This window comes from Acanthisitta chloris, unplaced genomic scaffold (assembly GCF_000695815.1).
Source record: "Acanthisitta chloris isolate BGI_N310 unplaced genomic scaffold, ASM69581v1 scaffold831, whole genome shotgun sequence".
In the NCBI taxonomy this organism is placed as follows: Eukaryota; Metazoa; Chordata; class Aves; order Passeriformes; family Acanthisittidae; genus Acanthisitta; species Acanthisitta chloris.
This window is the reverse complement of record NW_008657426.1, coordinates 37,994-57,218: the sequence shown is the minus strand read 5'-3', so window position 1 is coordinate 57,218 and position 19,225 is coordinate 37,994. Positions and strand designations below refer to the sequence as shown.

General features: G+C 41.5%; 1 protein-coding gene across 1 annotated transcript; it reads left to right on the top strand.

Annotated features, from left to right (window-relative positions):
* Positions 1–1,718: 1,718 nt before the first annotated feature.
* ARL14EP (ADP-ribosylation factor-like 14 effector protein) lies at positions 1,719–4,185 on the top strand. The gene is made up of 3 exons (XM_009084687.1): positions 1,719–2,141; positions 3,095–3,225; positions 3,957–4,185. The coding sequence occupies exons 1-3, from the start codon at positions 1,719–1,721 to the stop codon at positions 4,183–4,185; spliced, it is 783 nt and encodes a 260-aa protein (XP_009082935.1).
* Positions 4,186–19,225: the final 15,040 nt, after the last annotated feature.

The following is a 19,225-nucleotide window of genomic DNA, read 5'->3' as shown; positions in this document are numbered from 1 at the left end:
CTCCTGCTATACTGGTATCGTTCCTGCTCTGCTGGGAACACTCCTGCTCTGGCTCTCTGCTCCCTGTGCTCGTCCCCGCCGGGTCTGCTCCTCCCCCAGGCTGGTTGGTGCTCGTGGTGCGCTAAACCCTGTCCCCAGATGGGAATACAAACCTTCCTATCAGTGTTTTGTTCTTGAAGCTCTCCCCTGTTTCCACCAAGTATCTCACGGGAGAAGCAGTGCTGGGTACTCCTCTGCCAAGGGGGAGGAGGGAAGAAATGCGCTGAAGGTTCCGCTGAGGATTTATAGAATCCTAGAATCAACTGGGTTGGAAAAGAGCTCCAAGATCATCCAGTCCAACCCTACCGTGGTCACTAGCCCATGGCACTAAGTGCCACATCCAGTCTCAGCTTGAAAATCTCCAGGGATGGTGAATCCACCACCTCCCTGGGCAGCACATTCCAATGCCTGAGCACTCTCTCTGTAAAAAATCTCTTCCTAATATCCAACGTAAAGTACATAAATAGGCAAAGGCACTGGAACTTTTATGTGGTAAAACTTACCAGTCAGAGCTCAACAGGCACTGAAAATAAGAATTTTTAACTTCATTGACATCTACCCTTCACTTCCTATTTGTATGATTCAGTGTAGATCTGAAGAGGTTTGCAGGGCCAAAACTTCAAGAGATGTCTTAGCAAACAGTGAAGAAGAGCTCAAATAGCCAATTTAGGACTGGACTAGTTCTAGCCCTGAAAATACAGGATTTAGGATTTTGACCTGAGAAATCAGTGTTAAGTAGTAGAATCCATAAGTCTTTCTGTTTTCAGATAACTTGGAAAAAACCCCAGAACTAGGTTTGCATTGTTTTCAGAATGAAACACTCTTTTGTGGAAACTCAGGGGTTTATAACCTTGTACCTCTCCCTTCAGGACTCTTGTGCCTCTGTTATTCTTGCTTTAATCTAAATGTGAAAGCTGCAGCATTCTTAATAACAGGCTGAGCAAACTTGTTTACAAACAATTGTTCAGTTATACTCAGTTCTGACTCAAAGCAGATACAAAATCATACTTTAAAAACAAGTTTACTGGCCTGAGTGGCACCCAGCCTATCTTTTATATTTAGCAACAGGTAAATGACTAGACAATATTATATGCCATGCATGACCTTTAAATTACTGTGCATACAGAGTGATATGTGTTGTGTAATTGCTTCAGATATACACATGTGAGTGTTGCAATCAGAAGGATTTCTGCTGCAAAAAATGCTCCAAACACTGGCTTTTCAGGTTAATTTAAAACATGGTGTATTAACTTGCTGTTCTCTTTTAAAATCTTGTACTGCTGTGTTCGTATTTCTGTATATTGGCTAAATTTACACATTTCACATCATTAAATTGCATCCACCTCAGACCTTGCTCCCAGATTGCTTCTGAGAAAGGAATGCTACTAAACATTTTCAATTGATGCTTTATTGTAGCTGGGAAAAAAAAGTGCCTCTGAAAGCAATATAAGATGCATGGTTTAATTCCAGAATAAGTTTAGTCTTACCTAGACTAGAAGGCTACAATGTCTTTACATGTTTTTAAATTACTTAAGCTTAGTCTGTCAAGCTTACAGGTAAAGGTTTCCAGTGCAAATCTGATTGCTTTTAATGTTTTCTCTAGGGTGATCTTGGCAGAAACTCCTAAAGGCTTCAAAGAATTCATTTTAGGCAAAACAAGTGAAATAAGTTGTAGTAAAATGGATCCTTGTTCAGTTGGAATTCAGCTTCAAGCTACCAACGAATGCCACAAGACCTATTACACCCGTCACACTGGCTTCAAGACCAAGGAAGATGTGTCTTCCACTGACCTCCTGCTGCTTCAGCTCAGGACAGGAATCACCCTCTCAGAGAGCAACACAATCTGCTTCCACCATGCCAAAATTTACATTGAAAGGTTTGAAGACATGCAGAAGTGCTGCTCGGATCCCTTTAACATACACAGGAAACAGTCGAAGAAAAGCTTGAGAGCAATTGACTTGGATGATGCAGCTTTCCTGAGTGCCAAGTTTGGGAGGCAGTTTGTACCTGGTTGGAAGCTTTGCCCCAAGTGCATGCAGATAATAAATGGAAGTGTGGACGTGGAATCTGAAGAGAGGCAGAGAAGGAAACTTGATCCGGATGTATGTATATGGATCAGTTTTCCCATCCCCCCTAAGTTCTGCAAGCTTTTGCAATTGAGCTTTATACGACTCCTGCAAATTAATTGTTTCATTCTAGAAATAAGGATGTACTGTTAGATGTGTGGGAGTTTACTGTATTCAAACCTTCATTTGGAGGACCTTAAAAATCCTCTTCCCTAATTAAATACTATGGCCTTTAAAATATGAACAATTCTGTCTACTAGGGTGGCTTACAGCTCCTAAGTTTGTGTAAATACCAGACTGCTGCTGGTATTTTAAGCCTTGCAAACAAGAATCCCCTGTGCTCACAACTGAACACTGCAAAAGTTGTTTCTAAGGATGTCTCCTCAGCAAAAAAAAAAATAAATTTCACTTTGTATAGCAGTTCATTACCAGATGAACCTGCATTGAGGTGAAGTAAATGTTCTCTGGTTGTGCTGTCTGAGCTGTGAAGGCTGTGGTGTTTGGTCAGGGCAGTAATGAACTGGTGTGGGAGGATAGTGCTCTAGGTGCTGAGTTTGGAATGCAGCTGGTCCCTTGTTGATGCATTGTTCAGGATGTACACAGCTCATCAGTACCAGTGTGAGCAGCTGAATTGGCAAGAGCTCCTCCATCTACCTCCCCAGCAAAGTGGAATTGCTTTCTAGGAGCTGTTGTCCTTCTCAGCCCAGGAGCTGCTGCCCAACTGTACTTTTCAACTACATGTCAGGATGATTATGAGGCTGATAGGAGTGAAATTTGAAAGCATTGATTGAAACTGCTACTATAAAACTTGTGTTGCTGGAGTTAGCGACTGGTACAGTTCTCCAGTGTAAACATCTTCAAACTTGTTTCTCCTGGGAAATCATAGGTCAAGAGTTGACCTAAGGTTATTACAATGGCCTGGCTTGACTGGACATTTTCTTCAGAATTTAGGTTTGTATTTATAATTAAATGAGATTTTCTTTTTTCAGGGACGAACAGCTAAGGCTTTAAAGTCTCTCCAGTTTACTAATCCAGGACGACAGACTGAGTTCACTCCTGAGACCAGTAAGAGGGAAAAAAGAAGGCTGCAAACAAAATTGGCAGCATTTAATTCAGACAGGTAATCTGTTTGCTGTTTATACATTAACTTTCATTTCAAAATAAAGCATCCTTGATGATCAGTGTCTCTGAGGCATATAAGATCTATGCAGATAATTGTGTGTTTATGAATTGCTTGTTTGGTTTTGAGGATGTTAAAGCTCACTCTCATTTCTGAGATGAAACAGAAGATAAAATGTTAGCATACAGTCCATATTTCAGGCAAGTAGAATAAAAACAAGTATGTGTGAGGTATGACAATATTACACAGATCATAGGTTGGCTATTAATTTTAGCATAAACTAAAATTCTGATAATAGGCTGAACTTGAATATAGTAAGATCAAGTAAACTACACTTAAAATATTGGAGTTATCTTTCAGTAAACTCAGTAGTTACACTTGGTAAACAAGAGTGTGCAACTAGTCATACAATATTTGTTAAAACATGCAAGAAATCTTCCATTATTGCCTTGTCCCTGCCCTCCACCTAAGCTGAAACTCATGAGATGGAAACAGGCACTAGATATGCTGCTCACTCCCCTTTTCCCCTCCCAACCTCTGCTTAGTTGGGGCACATAGCAGAGATACAGTTAGGACTGAGAAATGCCAGATACAATATGCATCTTTTCAATGTGCAGCGTGTCAAAGTGAACACCTGAAGAAAGCAAAACTTCCATCCACAAACATTAGCAGCTTGGCATCAAAATGAGTGGGTTTTACCATGGCAATAACTGTTGGTTCTCATTGTGCAGGCAAGTTATACCAGCCAAGAGCAAAGTCTACGACAGCCAGGGCCTGCTGCTTTACAGTGGGATGGACCTGTGTGACTGCCTGGATGAAGATTGCCTGGGGTGTTTCTATGCCTGCCCCAAGTGTGGCTCCAACAAGTGTGGAGCAGAATGTCGCTGCGACCGCAAGTGGCTCTACGAGCAAATCGAGATAGAAGGGGGAGAAATCATTAAAAATAAGCATGTTGGGTAGTGTTTATGTGCACTGTTTATCCTGAGCATGTATTCCATGCTTTGATTTCTTCATTCAGGAGTTTAGTGAAAGCCATTGGAATTTGTCACATTCCACACAATTAACGTGCACATTTTCACTGTCGTTTCTGGTATGATTATGGAGATAATCATGCTACTGTCTTTTCACACTTCATTCTACATTGGACTCAGGCTTCTCAGTCATCCAGGGAAGGTCTCAGTGAACACTCGTTCACTGTGTTTAAGTGCAAGGTGCTGAATGTCCTTGTGATTTATCCTGAGCCGCTCACTGTCCTTCCATATACTGTTTTGTAGAATGTACCATCTCCATGTAGCCTTCATTTTTCCTTCTCTAGTTCAGGATCTCGTGGGTTTTAATCTGTTTTGTGTGAAACACTCTGAAGGTTCTCAGTGAATTTACAAGCTCTCTCCAGTATTAATTGTGAATTCTGTATCTTTTCTAGAGTATCCCGGCTACATTTGATAAATTCTATCATGTTCACTTAAAAGTTATTCCAAAGCAGTCAGGTGTTCAGATCTCATCCAATTTACTGAGATTTGAGATCAAGTTATCCTTAGAAATTCAAGCCTCACGGTTAAAATACTGAAATTAAACTCTGAAGGCATTGAAAAATATGTTGAAGTATTAACTATGGCACAAAGTTTAGTAATTTTTTTTGTTTCTATATGGCACAATTAAAATAATTTTGCTTTGTTTATCAGTCTGTAATTGGACTGACCTGGTCGCTCAACAGCTCTCTCACCTTTTTATTTGTTTTACTTGTTTTTAAGGTTTCTATATGCAGCTGAAACAAATAAGCAAATTTTTCTGTTCCCAAACCAAGGATATCTAGACTGTTACAAAAAAAACCCCAGCTGAATTGAAATTATCTTTGAGTCATACATTATCTGTCCTCAGAATATTAAAACTTTGCAGTTTAGCAAGGTTTATGGGAAAGAGATTTTGCAAATTAAATCTTAGTAGCATTGTTACTCTTGGTGTTTTTGTTGTGTTTTGGATAACTTTCCTATTCTGTAATAGACCTGGAAGATCTGTTTGTTTGTTGGGTCTCATTTACTGAAGAATACTGTTAGCTGTCGATTTCTGAAGACTTTGTTGGTAAAGTTGTATCACGCTGCTGTTTGTTGAGCATATTTGCTTTTTCTCTAAGTGGCATGAAGGTGAAATCCAGAGTTATGCTTTGAGTTGTACTGACATCTGCTGGTCCTAGTGGAGTATAAACACTAGAATAATAGTCATGGCTTCCCTTACATGCCAGTGGCATTTAATGCATTGTACTTTGTTGACTACAGAGCCTGCTCATCCTGAAACAGCAATTGATCCATGTTTGGAACTGTTTCATCTCTTAAGCAATGTTTTGAATGAGGTGAAAATAAAAATAACCTCCCTGAAGGTGGTGGTGGGGTAAAAGCTAGTCCAGTCTTGTCATTTATGTGTATTTATTTTGGTTTTAATTAGCCCAGAGTCAGCAGTACCCACTGGTAATAAACTCCAAGTATGTGATGAATATGACTTATTGCTCTAAGTCCACAGCTAGATTTTGGATTCAGCAGTTGCCAGTAATGTAAGTTACTTAGAGCAGCCAATTATTAGAACTGTGTTTCTCCATCTCCATTAACTCTGAAAAGTTGGTATATTCAGTCCCTCATTTTACAGTTTACATAGAGATGAACATCACTTGGTATGTGACAGAAACATCTACAGCTTGCTGGGATCAGCTTTAAGGCCTTAGAGTTCTCAGTCCCATGAAAAAGCATAAACATAACATTTCCATCTTAAATTGTTTCCCCCTAAAATTAGAGTTACAGTTTTTGGTCATATTTTTGTCTCAATATCTGCAGTTTCAGCCTTTTCCAACTGATCTCAGTGGAATGTAGGATGTACTGACATGCAGTAGCTTGTCCCTCACAATCCAGATATTTTTCCCCAACAATTCTTTAGCAAACATCCTTAGTTTTATTCCCCTTCATACTGACTTCTAACCAGCCAATATCATACTAATGACAACTTCATTTAAACAGGCTAAACACTTCTCTCCAAGTTACACATGCTTTTAAATCCTAATAGCAGAGGAACAGTTTATTAAAGCTGTTATATTTAAAGGGTTTTATTTACAAGTTGCATCTAATATTCACCAATGTGGAAGCCACAACCAGAATTGTTCTGTTACTCACTGCAATTACATTTCAAATCATCAGCTGTCCTCCAAGCACATAGTCAGGAGATATTGTAGGGAAGTGTGAACAGTTGCAATTAAACTTTGCAGTTCAGTCTTTTTTGTTCAAAACCCATTATCCTGTCCTGCTACAGGGGATTTACATTTTCCAGGCTCCTCATACCCAGCAGAGGGCATCAGCTGACTGCAAACCTGACCCTGAGCTGCCACAAACAGCCTAGCGTGAGGGTTAGGGTGAGGAGAGACAAGAGATCCAGCTGGGCGTGGTTCTCCGACCCTGAGCTGCCACAAACAGCCTAGCATGAGGGTTAGGGTGAGGAGAGACGAGAGATCCAGCTGGGCATGGTTCTCTTGCCATGCCTAAATGGTGAGAAAATTGCCCTCTTCTTCCCCCATTTTCCTTTGGTAGCCTGTCGCATGTGCTCACTGCAAATTAAGTCTGTATCACACACTAAATGACTTGCCTTTCTAAGCTCTAGTTAGGACATTACCAACCAGTACTCCATCTCGTCCACAGGTGTCAGCATTAGCTACTACAACCTCCTGAGTGTAAACAAGGAGTCCATGCAGGGCCCAGGGCTGCAACCAGAAGTAAAAGCAATTCTCCTCTGTCCTCTTTTGCTTTTCTCCGTGTTATTCTATTTATTCCTACATTTCAACTGGTAGCTCTACCCACTTTCAATTGATCATTTTAGCTACTGAATTAGTACCACGAAGTAGACAATGTCTGTTTACATATTAAAAAAAATAAATATATATATACATGCCAGCAAGCACCAGCTATGCAACCCAGGTAAGCTGGTTACCAGGACCATCAAACCTTAACTTCTCAAAGAAAAATCACTGGGAATTCAAAGATCCTACTTCATTCACACATTTTAAGGCGTCACAAGTCACCTGAGGAACAAAAACTAAAGAACCCATTAACAAAACTGCTTTGCTTAAAGATGGAAAATCAGATTTTACTGATGTTCAGTAGCATAAGTTTTCTTAATTCTGTATTTCTTTTTGCTAGCTAATCCTTCATAGCAGTGCCTGATAATGCAGATGAGAGTGAGTTTGCTTCTCACTTCATCCATTTTCTATTGTAAGTTTGTAGCACCAAAAAAAAACCAAAAAACCAACCCCAAACCAACCAACCAACCAACCAACCATACTCACCATCAAACTGCTCCTTTCCTCCTGGTATAACATGGTGGTGCTCTCTCTGGTGACTTCCTTGTCAGCTTTCATTCAGATGGGTTGGATCCTACTGTATTTTTAATTAATTACTCTGTTAAATACAGCTATGTAGGAGGCCTAACCTGCAGCAGGCTCCCTAAATTGTACAGGCTCCTCATATCAGCACTGAAGGAGCCCCAAACCTCAGCTATGCTGTTCCATGTCTCAGTAGGGACCTGCTACTACCAGTCCTAATGACTTGAGAGAAATTAAAAGGAAAGCTGCTTTCCTCCCTGAGTGTGTCTTCTGCCCTGTAGGGTGTGAGCAAAGTGGACCTGCATTTCATTGACTTGTATTGGCCTTAGCAATTATTCAGTAGTTAACTGGAAGGTTGGAAATTATCCTTCCACATCTTCTGCTTCAATATGGTTTGAAGGGCCCATTCATCACTCAATTACAGCTGGTACCCAGCTCAGCATTTAGGTACCACCATGTGCAACAGGGAGAGCTTCTGGAGGAGTGGAGATGTAGCTCTTTCCCCCTTTATATCTTTCTTTTCCTCTGACTGCACTAATTTCACACTTTTATATTTTCCATCCAGCACTAGTTGGTGATGCTTCTCACATGTCAGAAATTGCTACTGACATTTCAATTTTGCTTTATTTTTCTGCTTTCTTTGATAGCATTATAGAGAGCATTTATATTTGAATAAAAAGCAAATAATGCATGTCAGAGTATGCATCAGGGAATGTCAAATCGGTTTTTTTCCAATTACAACTCTATTTCAAATAGGGTAATGCAATTAAAGGATAATTACTAGAAGTGCAAAGCCAAGGTTATGATCAGAAATGGTTACCCTTTCACTTGGAAGGCCTGTCTTACTAAATAAAACATTCCTGTGGGGCAAGTTACTCTGTGAATCTGCAGGTATCCAGGAGCATCTCCATGTCTGGCATTGCAAGTGACTCTTAGTATACAAACTACTGTGTTAGGACAGGGGACAAGTGGCTTTAGCACTGATTAAATTAATAGTGTTTAATAAGCAGCATCATAACGTGCATTTAAATAGTAGCCATGGTAAACTGCCTATGCTTTCTTGACACTGAGCTGTACTTTGAGGCCTCATTTCTTTGATGAACTAGCAGCAACAAAATAAGGAAGGAGAAAAAAATAATTGTGGGGTTCCTGATTCTTTGCTGATGGAGCATATTTATCACAGCTCCCCAAAGGCCAGGGGAGGTTGTCCCCCCAGCAGGAGAGGTTTGGTGTGCAAGCTGCAGAGCAAAGCTGTGTGTTCCTGGGTGGATGTTCAGCCCACCAGCAATGTGCAGCCACCTCCTGCTGCCATGGACATGTCCAGTGACCCAAAAACTCTTGAGTTTTCATTCCTGTGACCTGGACCAAACCCGAGCTAAATGAATATATGTACTGCATCCTGAGGGGAACTTTCAGCTGCCTGTGAGAATGCATCTGCTGTCCTTTCAAATGGCAAAGGTGCACCTGAAACACTCAAGAAGGACATTCCTCCAGGCACAGCAGAGATGGGACCAGCACAGCCATCAGGGCCAGCCTAGAGAGGGATTTTGGGCTCTCCCCTCCCCTGTGGAGGGAGTTTCCCTCTGCAGTTTGACTCTCTTCATTTAAGCAGCGTCATGGGGAGCCAGAAGTTTCTAGAAGTTTAGGGTTCCTTTTTCAGAGCTGCTTTCACTGCAGTGATGCTGTACTCCAGCTCATCTAGGGCTGTCCAGTGGGAATCCAGGAGGAGTCAGGCTGTGCCAGCTGTGCGACCCACACAGAGCTCAAAATGATTTTCCCATGGCACACACGTACATCACTAACTAGCATGAAGCATTAATTAGCATTGCACTTCATCAGCCCTTGTGTCCTTGCCAGTTCCCTGGGCAATGGGGCTTTTTTCTGCCCTCAGAGGAGGCTAAATGGGGATCTGAAAGTAGCTGATAGCTATGGGAAGGGTGGTTAAAAAGGTGAGGGTGTTTCAAACTTCAGATAAAGTCATAGACTGCCACCACTTAAATGTCCAAACCTGCTGGAAAAACCTGCCTGTCTGCAGGAGTCTGTGTGCTGGTGTAACAGTGTCACAAACCATTAGTAAGGTTTTGCCAATCTGTTTAATTTAAGTGCATGAAATAAACCAGCAATCCTTTATTATTAGCTGCTTTATTGGACTGCTAATAGTGCCTAAAAGGGGCCAGGACTCCAATTTGCTCCCCTTGGAACCACGACTTGCTGTGAGAGCACATAGTCTCTTTTTCTACAAGAGTTTCAGTTGGGCAGTGGCTGATCTTGATCCTGTTTTTTTCTTCAACTTTTTTACAGAGCAGCTGAGCCCCACAGAGCCACACACCTGAGATAACTCTGAGGGGATATATCCCCTTGTTCTCCTCTACTCAGCAACCAGAAGGTGAAGCTGGACATCCAGAGAATTTATTTCATAACATTAACATTTTGAACAAAACCAAAATGCTACTTCTCCTCTTCCTCCTCCTTTACTGCTACTAATATCATCTTTATACATATTTATAGTCTTTATTAAGTGATAAATTGGTTTATTTCTCCTATCAGCTTTATTCCCAGGACATTTATTCTGCCTGCATCACACTGTACCTGAGACAGACAAAAAATGCTCCTCTGAGTACAAACTAGGGAAATGGGGCAGAATAGCAGAGCAGGAAATAATGATCCTTATAGAGCAAACAAACAAGAGAAAAGCAGCAGAGTTAAAGCATTTCCCTCATTCCCTGGAGGTATTTCTCTACCTCAATAATTGGAGGAATAATAAGTAAATAAATACAATGTCTTATTTAGCTTTGTTGTTGTTGCTGGAGCCCTTTGTCTGTAGCACAGGCAGGAAAAACTTTTGGATTGATCTGGAGTGCACAAGCCTATTTTCTATTAAAGTGTATTAATGCCAGGTTCTGTGCAATTAGTGAAAAGTCAATTCCCATTACTAGTTAACAGTATTGAGTATCTGCTTTCTTTAATAAAAAGCTATGTCCAGCATAAAGACAATAAATCGATAAGCAGCCACTTTCTAAATCTATTCTGTCTCCTCCAAAAATGCAGAGAGAGTTGTGCCGTGTAGAAGTCAGGATGGATTTAGAAGAAGAGATTCCCTGCAACTCCATTTTTCCTTGAAAAAGCCCATGCTCCTTTCCAAGAGCTCTATACCTGAAAACTGGTGGTACAATCTGTTTAACCCCCCAATAAATGAGGAATATGATTTGAAATTAACAAAAAAATAAGTAAAACAAGACGAAAAAACTTATCTTTGTTGGGTAAGAAAAATGAAGGCAAAACAAGAATTGGGGGGAAGGGTGAGAAAAGACTTATTGTTCTGCTCCTGAGGTTTCTTTGGTTTAGTATTGGTTTCCACTTCCACCGTGGACCTGCAAAAACCCAAAGGCTGCTGCTCAAAAGTGGATAAAAGGCAACCAAGAGGCAGCTGCTGTTGGAAGCCTTTTTTTTGTTGTTAATGGCACCTGCAGAACCAGGGGGAAGGGAAAGACTGGATGGCAGAAGAAGCTGAAGATTGCTAAAGGAAAGAAAAGGTGTTTTTTCCTTCTTTCTTTACAGAAAAGCAAGGAACTAAAACTGCTCTGCTTGTTTTAATGATCATTTGCTAAACATCTAAGAAGCAGCTGAGTTGTTAGTCAGAATGAATGTAGATGAAATGCAGACATAGACAAGGCTATTTGTAGAAATTTGATTTTTGTAGGCACACTGGCAGTACTTTTTTTCCCCAGAAGTATTACATTTTGATTTAGCTGAGGAAAAGAAATTATATTATGTGATTTAATTACACGATTGTGACTCACACTTTGCTACAAATACTGAGCAGTGAAAATGGAAGCAAAATGGGAGCTATCTGGTAGGTAAACATGTTCCTTTAAACTGTTGACTGAATTTGAATAATGAATAAATTGGAGGCAATGGCAATCTGCTTGTGGAAGCTCCAGAAAAAATAAAAAAGGGCTAAGCTCATAAGGTAAATTATTAATGTTGGTATATTCGCTTTGCTCCACTTATTTGTAACATAGGAAATGTGATTTGCATGTGTGTGTCATTTTAATATTAACTCAGTTGCCAGCTCAGATCTAAAATAATGAGACAGATCCAAGTCTTTCATTTCCACAGAAGCATTTTTAATGTAAGAGAAATGAATATGGTAAACATTCTGCCCAAAGAAAGGCTAAAAAAACTGAGTTTGGGAGGTTTTAGACCCTCCTTTTGCTTCACCTATGGTGTGACAGACACATGCACACATGGAAGTTACTCTGTAGGAGGAGGACAACATGTGCTTCCACTTCTGAGCTCAAACACATGCTGAGATCTTATCTGCAGCAAGTTTGATCAGGAGCAACTGCAACAGTATAAACAAGAGTGAAAAAAACCCTACTGGACACTTAGACACAGCTGCAAACAGCTGCAGGGCCTGGGAGTGGGTGAGAGCTCAGCTCTTTGGTGGGATGCTGTTGGAGAACCTTCATGTTGCACAACAACTCTTCTTTCCATTTCCAGCCCTTCCTTACTATTCATAAACACAAATTTCCAGTCCCTTTTTTTTTTTTTACACTTTCTATAAATACCTTCAATTACAAGTGCAGGAATAAAATGCTATTAGAGGGAATTGTAAATTGCAGCTATATTTTTAGATGTGAGCATGTTGTTAATTTTAGATTTGAGCGTTTGGTTCATTTGGTTGCAATGTTTCCCAGAAACACTGTGATTTCAGTATTTGCAGATGGTAACTGTGGGACAACTCTGGGCTCTGAAGCCTTATATTATACACACTTTTCAGGCTTTGCTTTGCCAACACACCTCAGAAGGATCATCTCTGGATTGTCCAGGGCTACACAGATCCACCCAAACCCAGCCAAAAGCAGAGCTTGGTTGTAAGGAAATGGCAATGAAAAAGGGGCAGTTTGATTTCAGTATTTGCAGATGGTAACTGTGGGACAACTCTGGGCTCTGAAGCCTTATATTATACACACTTTTCAGGCTTTGCTTTGCCAACACACCTCAGAAGGATCATCTCTGGATTGTCCAGGGCTACACAGATCCACCCAAACCCAGCCAAAAGCAGAGCTTGGTTGTAAGGAAATGGCAATGAAAAAGGGGCAGTTTATCCACAGTCTCTTTTTCAGCAGCATGTGTCAGCAGATGTATTAGAGATGCCCATGGACACAGTCAACAGAAGAGCAGGTGACCTCCCCACACACCTTTGCCTGAGGATTTAGGAGTGCTCAGAGCAAGGTCCTGCATCACTCTGCTAGTTGTGCAAGGGACATGGTTGTGTTGACTCTGGGGAGGCCACTGAGACACCATCTGAATACACCATGGAACAGCACTTGAATTGCTGAGCCCTCAGAGGGCTCAAAGCTCTGCTGGTTCCATCACAAGACTCACATGGAACACCCAAGATTCTTGTGCTAAGGACACCGACACCTCTTGCAAGCTGTGGTGCATTTTGGTTTCCTAAGGTCTGATAAGTCTTAAATGCCAGAGCAGTAGAGAGGAGGAGAGGATCTGAATTTTGTTTAGGTCCTCTCCTCCTGTTTAGAACCTAAAATAGGCCCTGTTGGTGATTCCCTGTAAACTATCACTGAAATTGTCTGGATCAAAGTGAAATGGTAGACTGAGGCTCATCTGGCTCTGAAGCTGCTCGAAACAAGGAGGGAACCCCTTATTTTAAGGAGAGGCAGAGTGTCTTTTGAAGGACATTCCCTAGAAAGCTGGAAAGATCCCCCAAGAGAAATGTTCTGCTCTCGAGGCTCCCCTTGCATTCTTACACAGCTGCAGCTCCTTCTCCCTCATCTCTGCTTGGTCACACCTGGAGCATTTGTACCAGAAAGGGAAGACTGACCCATTAAGCAGGCTCAGCTACTGAGAAAATTAACTCCATCCTGGCTAAAACCAGGACAAGGTCCCTGTTGAACAGAATCTGTGTGGACAGGATGGATCATCATTCTTTCAGCCCACTGAAGGAGGAACTTGAGCCTCAGTGAGGTCAAGTTCCTTTATGACCTTTTCAGAGACCTCTGCAGCATGGCCTTGCTCAAGGTGTGAATGAGCATAATGGATAGGGGAGACAAATTTGTTTGTGAGAACAGCTTGGACCTATCCCTATCCACTGCAGATCCAACCTGGACTTTTGGCTTTCTGGCCATGAGAAATACAAAGCATCAAATATATCTGTTCACCCTCCTGTAGCTGGTTATTTCAGATTAGTATGGTGTCATGATGACTAGTAATGGCAGGAGAATGAAATAATACTCATTTGGTCCAAAATCTGCTCTCCCAGCCACATATATGGCAGAAACAATAGGGGGAGTTGGTGCTTTTTTCCCCCCCCCCAACTTGTTCAAAGCTTGTGCCAAGTTCCCTGAAAGGATCATCTATCTACAAGCTTCAATGTGTGAAAATAATAAAATTGGGGTCTTATTTTCATACCACAGAAGGACAGCAATTCAGGTATGGTTACATCCTCTTTTTTTAACTCAAAGGGTGCTGGACCAGAGGTGAAATCACTGCAGAGTTTGGTCCAGCATCTTTCATCTTTCTAAGCCTGTACATGTCTTTAGATACAGCTCATGTTGTCTTGCTGTGGATCCAACTTTCACACTGAGCTGCCCTGCACAGGGGCCAGGAGTGTGCTAGGTTTTTAAAAGCTTAGAAGTTTCTGCTCTCCTTATTTTCCACTGCCTGATTCTGTATTCCCCAGAGGCTGCTTGTTAACAGCACAGACCACTGCCAAAAATTTAAAAAAAAAAAAAGAGGAGGGGGCTGGGGGAAGGAGAAGAAGAATGAGAAAACAAGATATACCTGCAGCAGCCCTTGCTGTATATTCCCTCTGTGTCCCACCGACAGTGTCATGCGGAAGGAAAATTGTTCTATCAGTGACTATGTTAGATTCATGACCCCACCACAACCTTGAATTGGCCTTTAGTTGTCGCTGATGGGAACTGAAGAACAGCTCCTGTCGACATGATTGCTGCTCTCCAATGAATCAGAACACGCAGGGCACAGAGCAGCACATTAAACTAGCAACAGAAATATATCACTGTACTTTTATATAGATGTATTGCTTTTGCCCAGGCATATAAATGATTGGGCTATCCACTTATTTTTTTTCCAAGGACTATAAATTAAAAATAAGCTAAGGGTTTGGAAATTATGTTCTCTCTCTTTTCCCCCCTCCCTTTCTCTCTCTCTTTTATTTTTTTTTTTTCAAAGCTGGGTAGCTATTTTAGGTCTACAGTAAAACATTTTAAAGGTAATCTTAGCACCTATGTCTACTCTACCATCCTTTTTTTCTAGAAGAAATCTACTACTTCAGTTCTTGCTTAGGTAATTTAACACTTCAGTGTGATCACACTAACTGTATGTATGGATCCCTATGCTGCTTATGCTGCTAATTAACACTGAGCAGGCTGCACCTTTTAATTTAGTAAGACAAGTATCTGAAATGGCAAAATCTATGTATGTCAGGTGTTGGGGGTTCTTCCCCTAACAAATATTTTATAAAGTCAGATTATTTCAACATACCTTAACCAAAGGTCACTTTGACTTGAAAGTTAGTTTGATGCACTGCTGCATCATTTAATATAGTGCTTCCAAAATGGAAATGTTTCACCATTAAACTGCATTTCATTTTTGCAACTTTCTCTGCTCGTTGATTGAATCAACTGCTTAAAACATCCCTTTAATTCAGAGGTGATATCTCCAGACCTGCAGACACTGGGATATGCTTTGGCCATCCTGCATTTCCAGCTCTTTGCCAACAATTTATCACTTGCCAGCTTTGCAGGCAGATGTAGAAGGAATTAGCAAGCTGCTCCCCTTGCATTCTTCCCCCAACTTAGGGGTTTTTTTGGGTATGGAAGGCAGAACAACATTTTTTTATGGTCTGAGGCCAAGGTAGGCATGGTGTTTGTTCCAGACCAGGTGACCAACCCCCAGTTGTCTAAGTGGAACAACTCCCATGAGGCAATTTTTTTCCTACAAGAATCTGTGGGACTGAGCCTGCCAGATCATCTTCTGCTAATATTTTGAATGTGTTACAGCAAGTCCTTTTTAACTTTCTTTTTTTTCTTGGACTACCAGCTGCAGGAGTTTGGTGGGAACCACATGTCTGTGCTTTGGATGAAATTATTTCTTCAGCCACCAACATATGACCTGGTCAAAGAAAATAAATGAGCTGCTCACAGCTCTTTCCCCTCCACAGTCATAAACACCATAATAGTATTTTCTCTGTATCTTTTCACCAAGCTTTGGGTGACTGAATTTTTACTCTGTACCACTTTCTAACAAAATTAGTAAAGTATAAACAAAAACCTGGCTGCATGGTTATTATTAAAAGACCAGTAATTTCCAGGTCCACCAGCCAGCCAGAACCATCTCCCTGGGGATTCAATCCCTTTCAGAGCTCACCCAAAGGTCCATCCATGTTGGCATTCTTAGGGAAATAGCTGCTGACAACCTGTTCTCCAGATTTTCAAAAGTAATAGTATTCTATCTGAAGAAAAAATAGACTTTCCTTGTGGCTAAAGGGCTACCCCAAAGCATTTGGTTCTCTCCTGGGTACACACACAATTTTCCACATGGCCTTGGGAAAGCCAAGTAGGTGGTACTCGTTTGCTGAGCTGGGGAACTAGGACATTTGGACCTCTTTTCTTTTTGTCTTCTGACAGAGTTGTTGTTAGTCTTGACTTTCTAATAGCTTTAACACTTGCTAATTGTTTACAAACTAACTGTTGAGCATGACTGGTGCTAAATTCTAGGCCTAAGGAATGAAGTTTTCTGAGGGTTTGCTCCAGAGCTGCTTTAGGCTGTGAGAATGAGCCTGTTTTCATGGTCCTCCTGTCAGACTGGGAGGGATCTGCTGGTTGCAAGGGCATCTCTCCCTCTCTGTGCCCATCAGAGGGGTGTAGAGAAGCCACAGCAAAAAAATCTCACACTAAGCTGGGGACCAGCTGAGTTGTTTCCCCCTAGAAGAAAGGACTCTCTAAGACTGTGAGGCCAGTGAGTTTGTGCCAGCCCTGGCAGGGAGATGTCTGCATTTTGTTTTCTATGTCAAAATACTCTGTAATTCTCTAAGCTGATCTTAAAAGGCAGGGAAATGTGAGGAGCCACAGAAGAGGATGTAAGAGACTCTCAGAAACTGTCCCAAAGTGGGACAGCAGGAGCTGGTGAGCAGCACAGTTCCCCAGCAAGGTGTTCCATGCCCAGAACTATAAACATCCAACTGTAACACAATCCTGGCCCTGATTTTAAGCAAAGTAAAGTTTCAGCTATCAACAGCCTTGTAACTGAGAGTCCCCAAACTCAGGTAAACTTTAAACACTCCCACCCAATAAGTATCACTGGCACTTGAAGGACACCTAGAAAGTCATTACTGAAAGGTGCAGACTTTTCTGACAATAAATTAGTTTTCTGACTCCCTGAATGCTTTGTCAACCCAGATAGGACATTGTTTTATAGCACAGGTCTGGCATGCTGCTTGCTTATTGATGTTAGCAGAGTCTGTGATTTTATTTAGGGTTTAGGTTATCACCAGATGTTAAGTTTGGATGGGGTGGGGGTAAAATCTTGCAATGTCCTCACCTGATCTACTCAACTGTTCCTCCAGCAGCTCACACGAAGGGGAAGGTTGACAAATTTCTGATATCAAACGCAGCTGTCAGAACAACACAGGGTAATAGGTGTCCTTGTCAAACACACCAATTAATTCACCCGTGTGTCAATGTGGGTGTAATTGATAGACTCCACAATCTGGCTGAGTAATGGAAGTGGAAAGCATTACTAAGACCATTTCACCTCCTAAGAGATCCTGTAATCTAACCTGAGCCATCAGCATTGCAGTGAGGGGCACCTAAAAAAAACCCAAAACAACAGTTTGCTGCAATAGCAAGTAGAGGTGTCACATGAATCTTCACTTTCAGGGTAGGAAAGACAAGAAAGGCTATGAAACAATGGCATAATATTGTTCACATGAATCTTCACTTTCAGGGTAGGCAAGACAAGACAGGCTATGAAACAATGGCATAATATTGCGGAGTGACAGTTTGATTCAGCTGCCCCTGAAAGTCAAGAGAAAATGTAATTAGAGCGATTGTTTCTCTCTGAAACTTGGTGTGTTCTGGAGTCTTCCTGGTAATGAGGAGTTGCCTTTAGAAGGAAACGTGGCCATTGTCTCAAAAGCTGAGGCTGTGGAAAGGCAGTGGCAGCTCAGCAGCCACATTAGCATAATCCTTTGTCTGACTTCGAAATATTTGTGAAGAACTTCTAAACCCACAACAAAAAAAATTACTGTTAGAGTTCCCTGACTACTGTGCTAACTCATCCACTTCCAATGTAGATTTTTTGTTTGGTTAAATGGTTTGAGGTCTTCTGGGTTTACAGGGTGGTTTTTATGCTAGTCACTCATTTGATTAAAAAGAGGCTTTTCTCTTTTTTCACCACAGCACAGGGATAAGGTCGTTGGACCTACAACCAGACATGAGCAAGACAGTGTCATGTGCAAGTCTGAACAGCTCTATCAAGTCAGCTCTGCCACCAGATGAGTACTCAGCAGTACCACAATAAATAGAATAAATAGAATCCAATCTTCAGTGAGAAATCCAAAAGCTGTGCAGGAAAATAGCATGGAAAAGGAGGACTGACATTCCTCAAAAACCTGAGCAGAGCAGGTGCTGCCCTGCCCTGTGTTTGCAGCAGAGCTCTGCTCCTGCTCATGAGGATACTGCAAATGTGTCTAGACTCACCAGTACCACCTAAATTCACCTGAGAAATACCTGCATGCAAGAAAGAGCAGGGGGCAAGGCCAAACCTACATCTCTGGGGTGGCACAAAGCATGACCAGGAACCCTGGGGAAGGAACTAAGCCACCTGGGATGGGAATGGATCCTCTGAAATAAGAAAAAACAGAGCTTCTAAGATAATTTAGGACAGCTTTTTATGGGGAGGGACTGCTGTAATGGTTCTTTATGCAGCTCAGGAGATGATTGAGAGACATTACAACCACTGGTAATGATGAGAAAAGCAAATGAATAAGGACCAGCAATGCTGGTAGCTCTGCCTTCCTGCTCCCTAGGATTTATGTACTTACGGATGAATTTAATACTTGCTGATCAAAAGAGTTCAAATAGTGGTTGTATTAATGATTTCAGCATAACCTCTAAATCCCAGGATGGCAGTAGAAATCTTCAGCTTGGTCTTAATCTTCTGATGCATTTTATTAAGAGTGAAATTATGTGCTGTTGCCTTATGATAAAGCCTCTTACAGGAGTGTGAACTGTGGTATCACCACCACAGTGTACACACTCTGTGCTCTGATCTCAAGTCCAGTCAGACCAGTTAGACCTTTCCCAAAAAGGAAAATCTCCTCTTTGGTATTCTTTTGGCTTTTTTCACTCATACTTGGTTAAATCTTGCCTGGTCTTTGATGCACATTACTGCCTATGTTTGTTGTGGTGTTTATTACTGTTGCAGGTGTCCCTGAACAAGAGAAAATCCCACATTCTCTGTCCATGCAGGCTGGTTTAGCCCCAAATTGCTACTCTTTCTCCCTGCTTCCCAATAAATGCTTGCTACCCATTAAAAAGGCCTGCAGGGCTCCCAGCTCATGCAAGTATTATACAAGACCTACCTTATTTTGGAGTC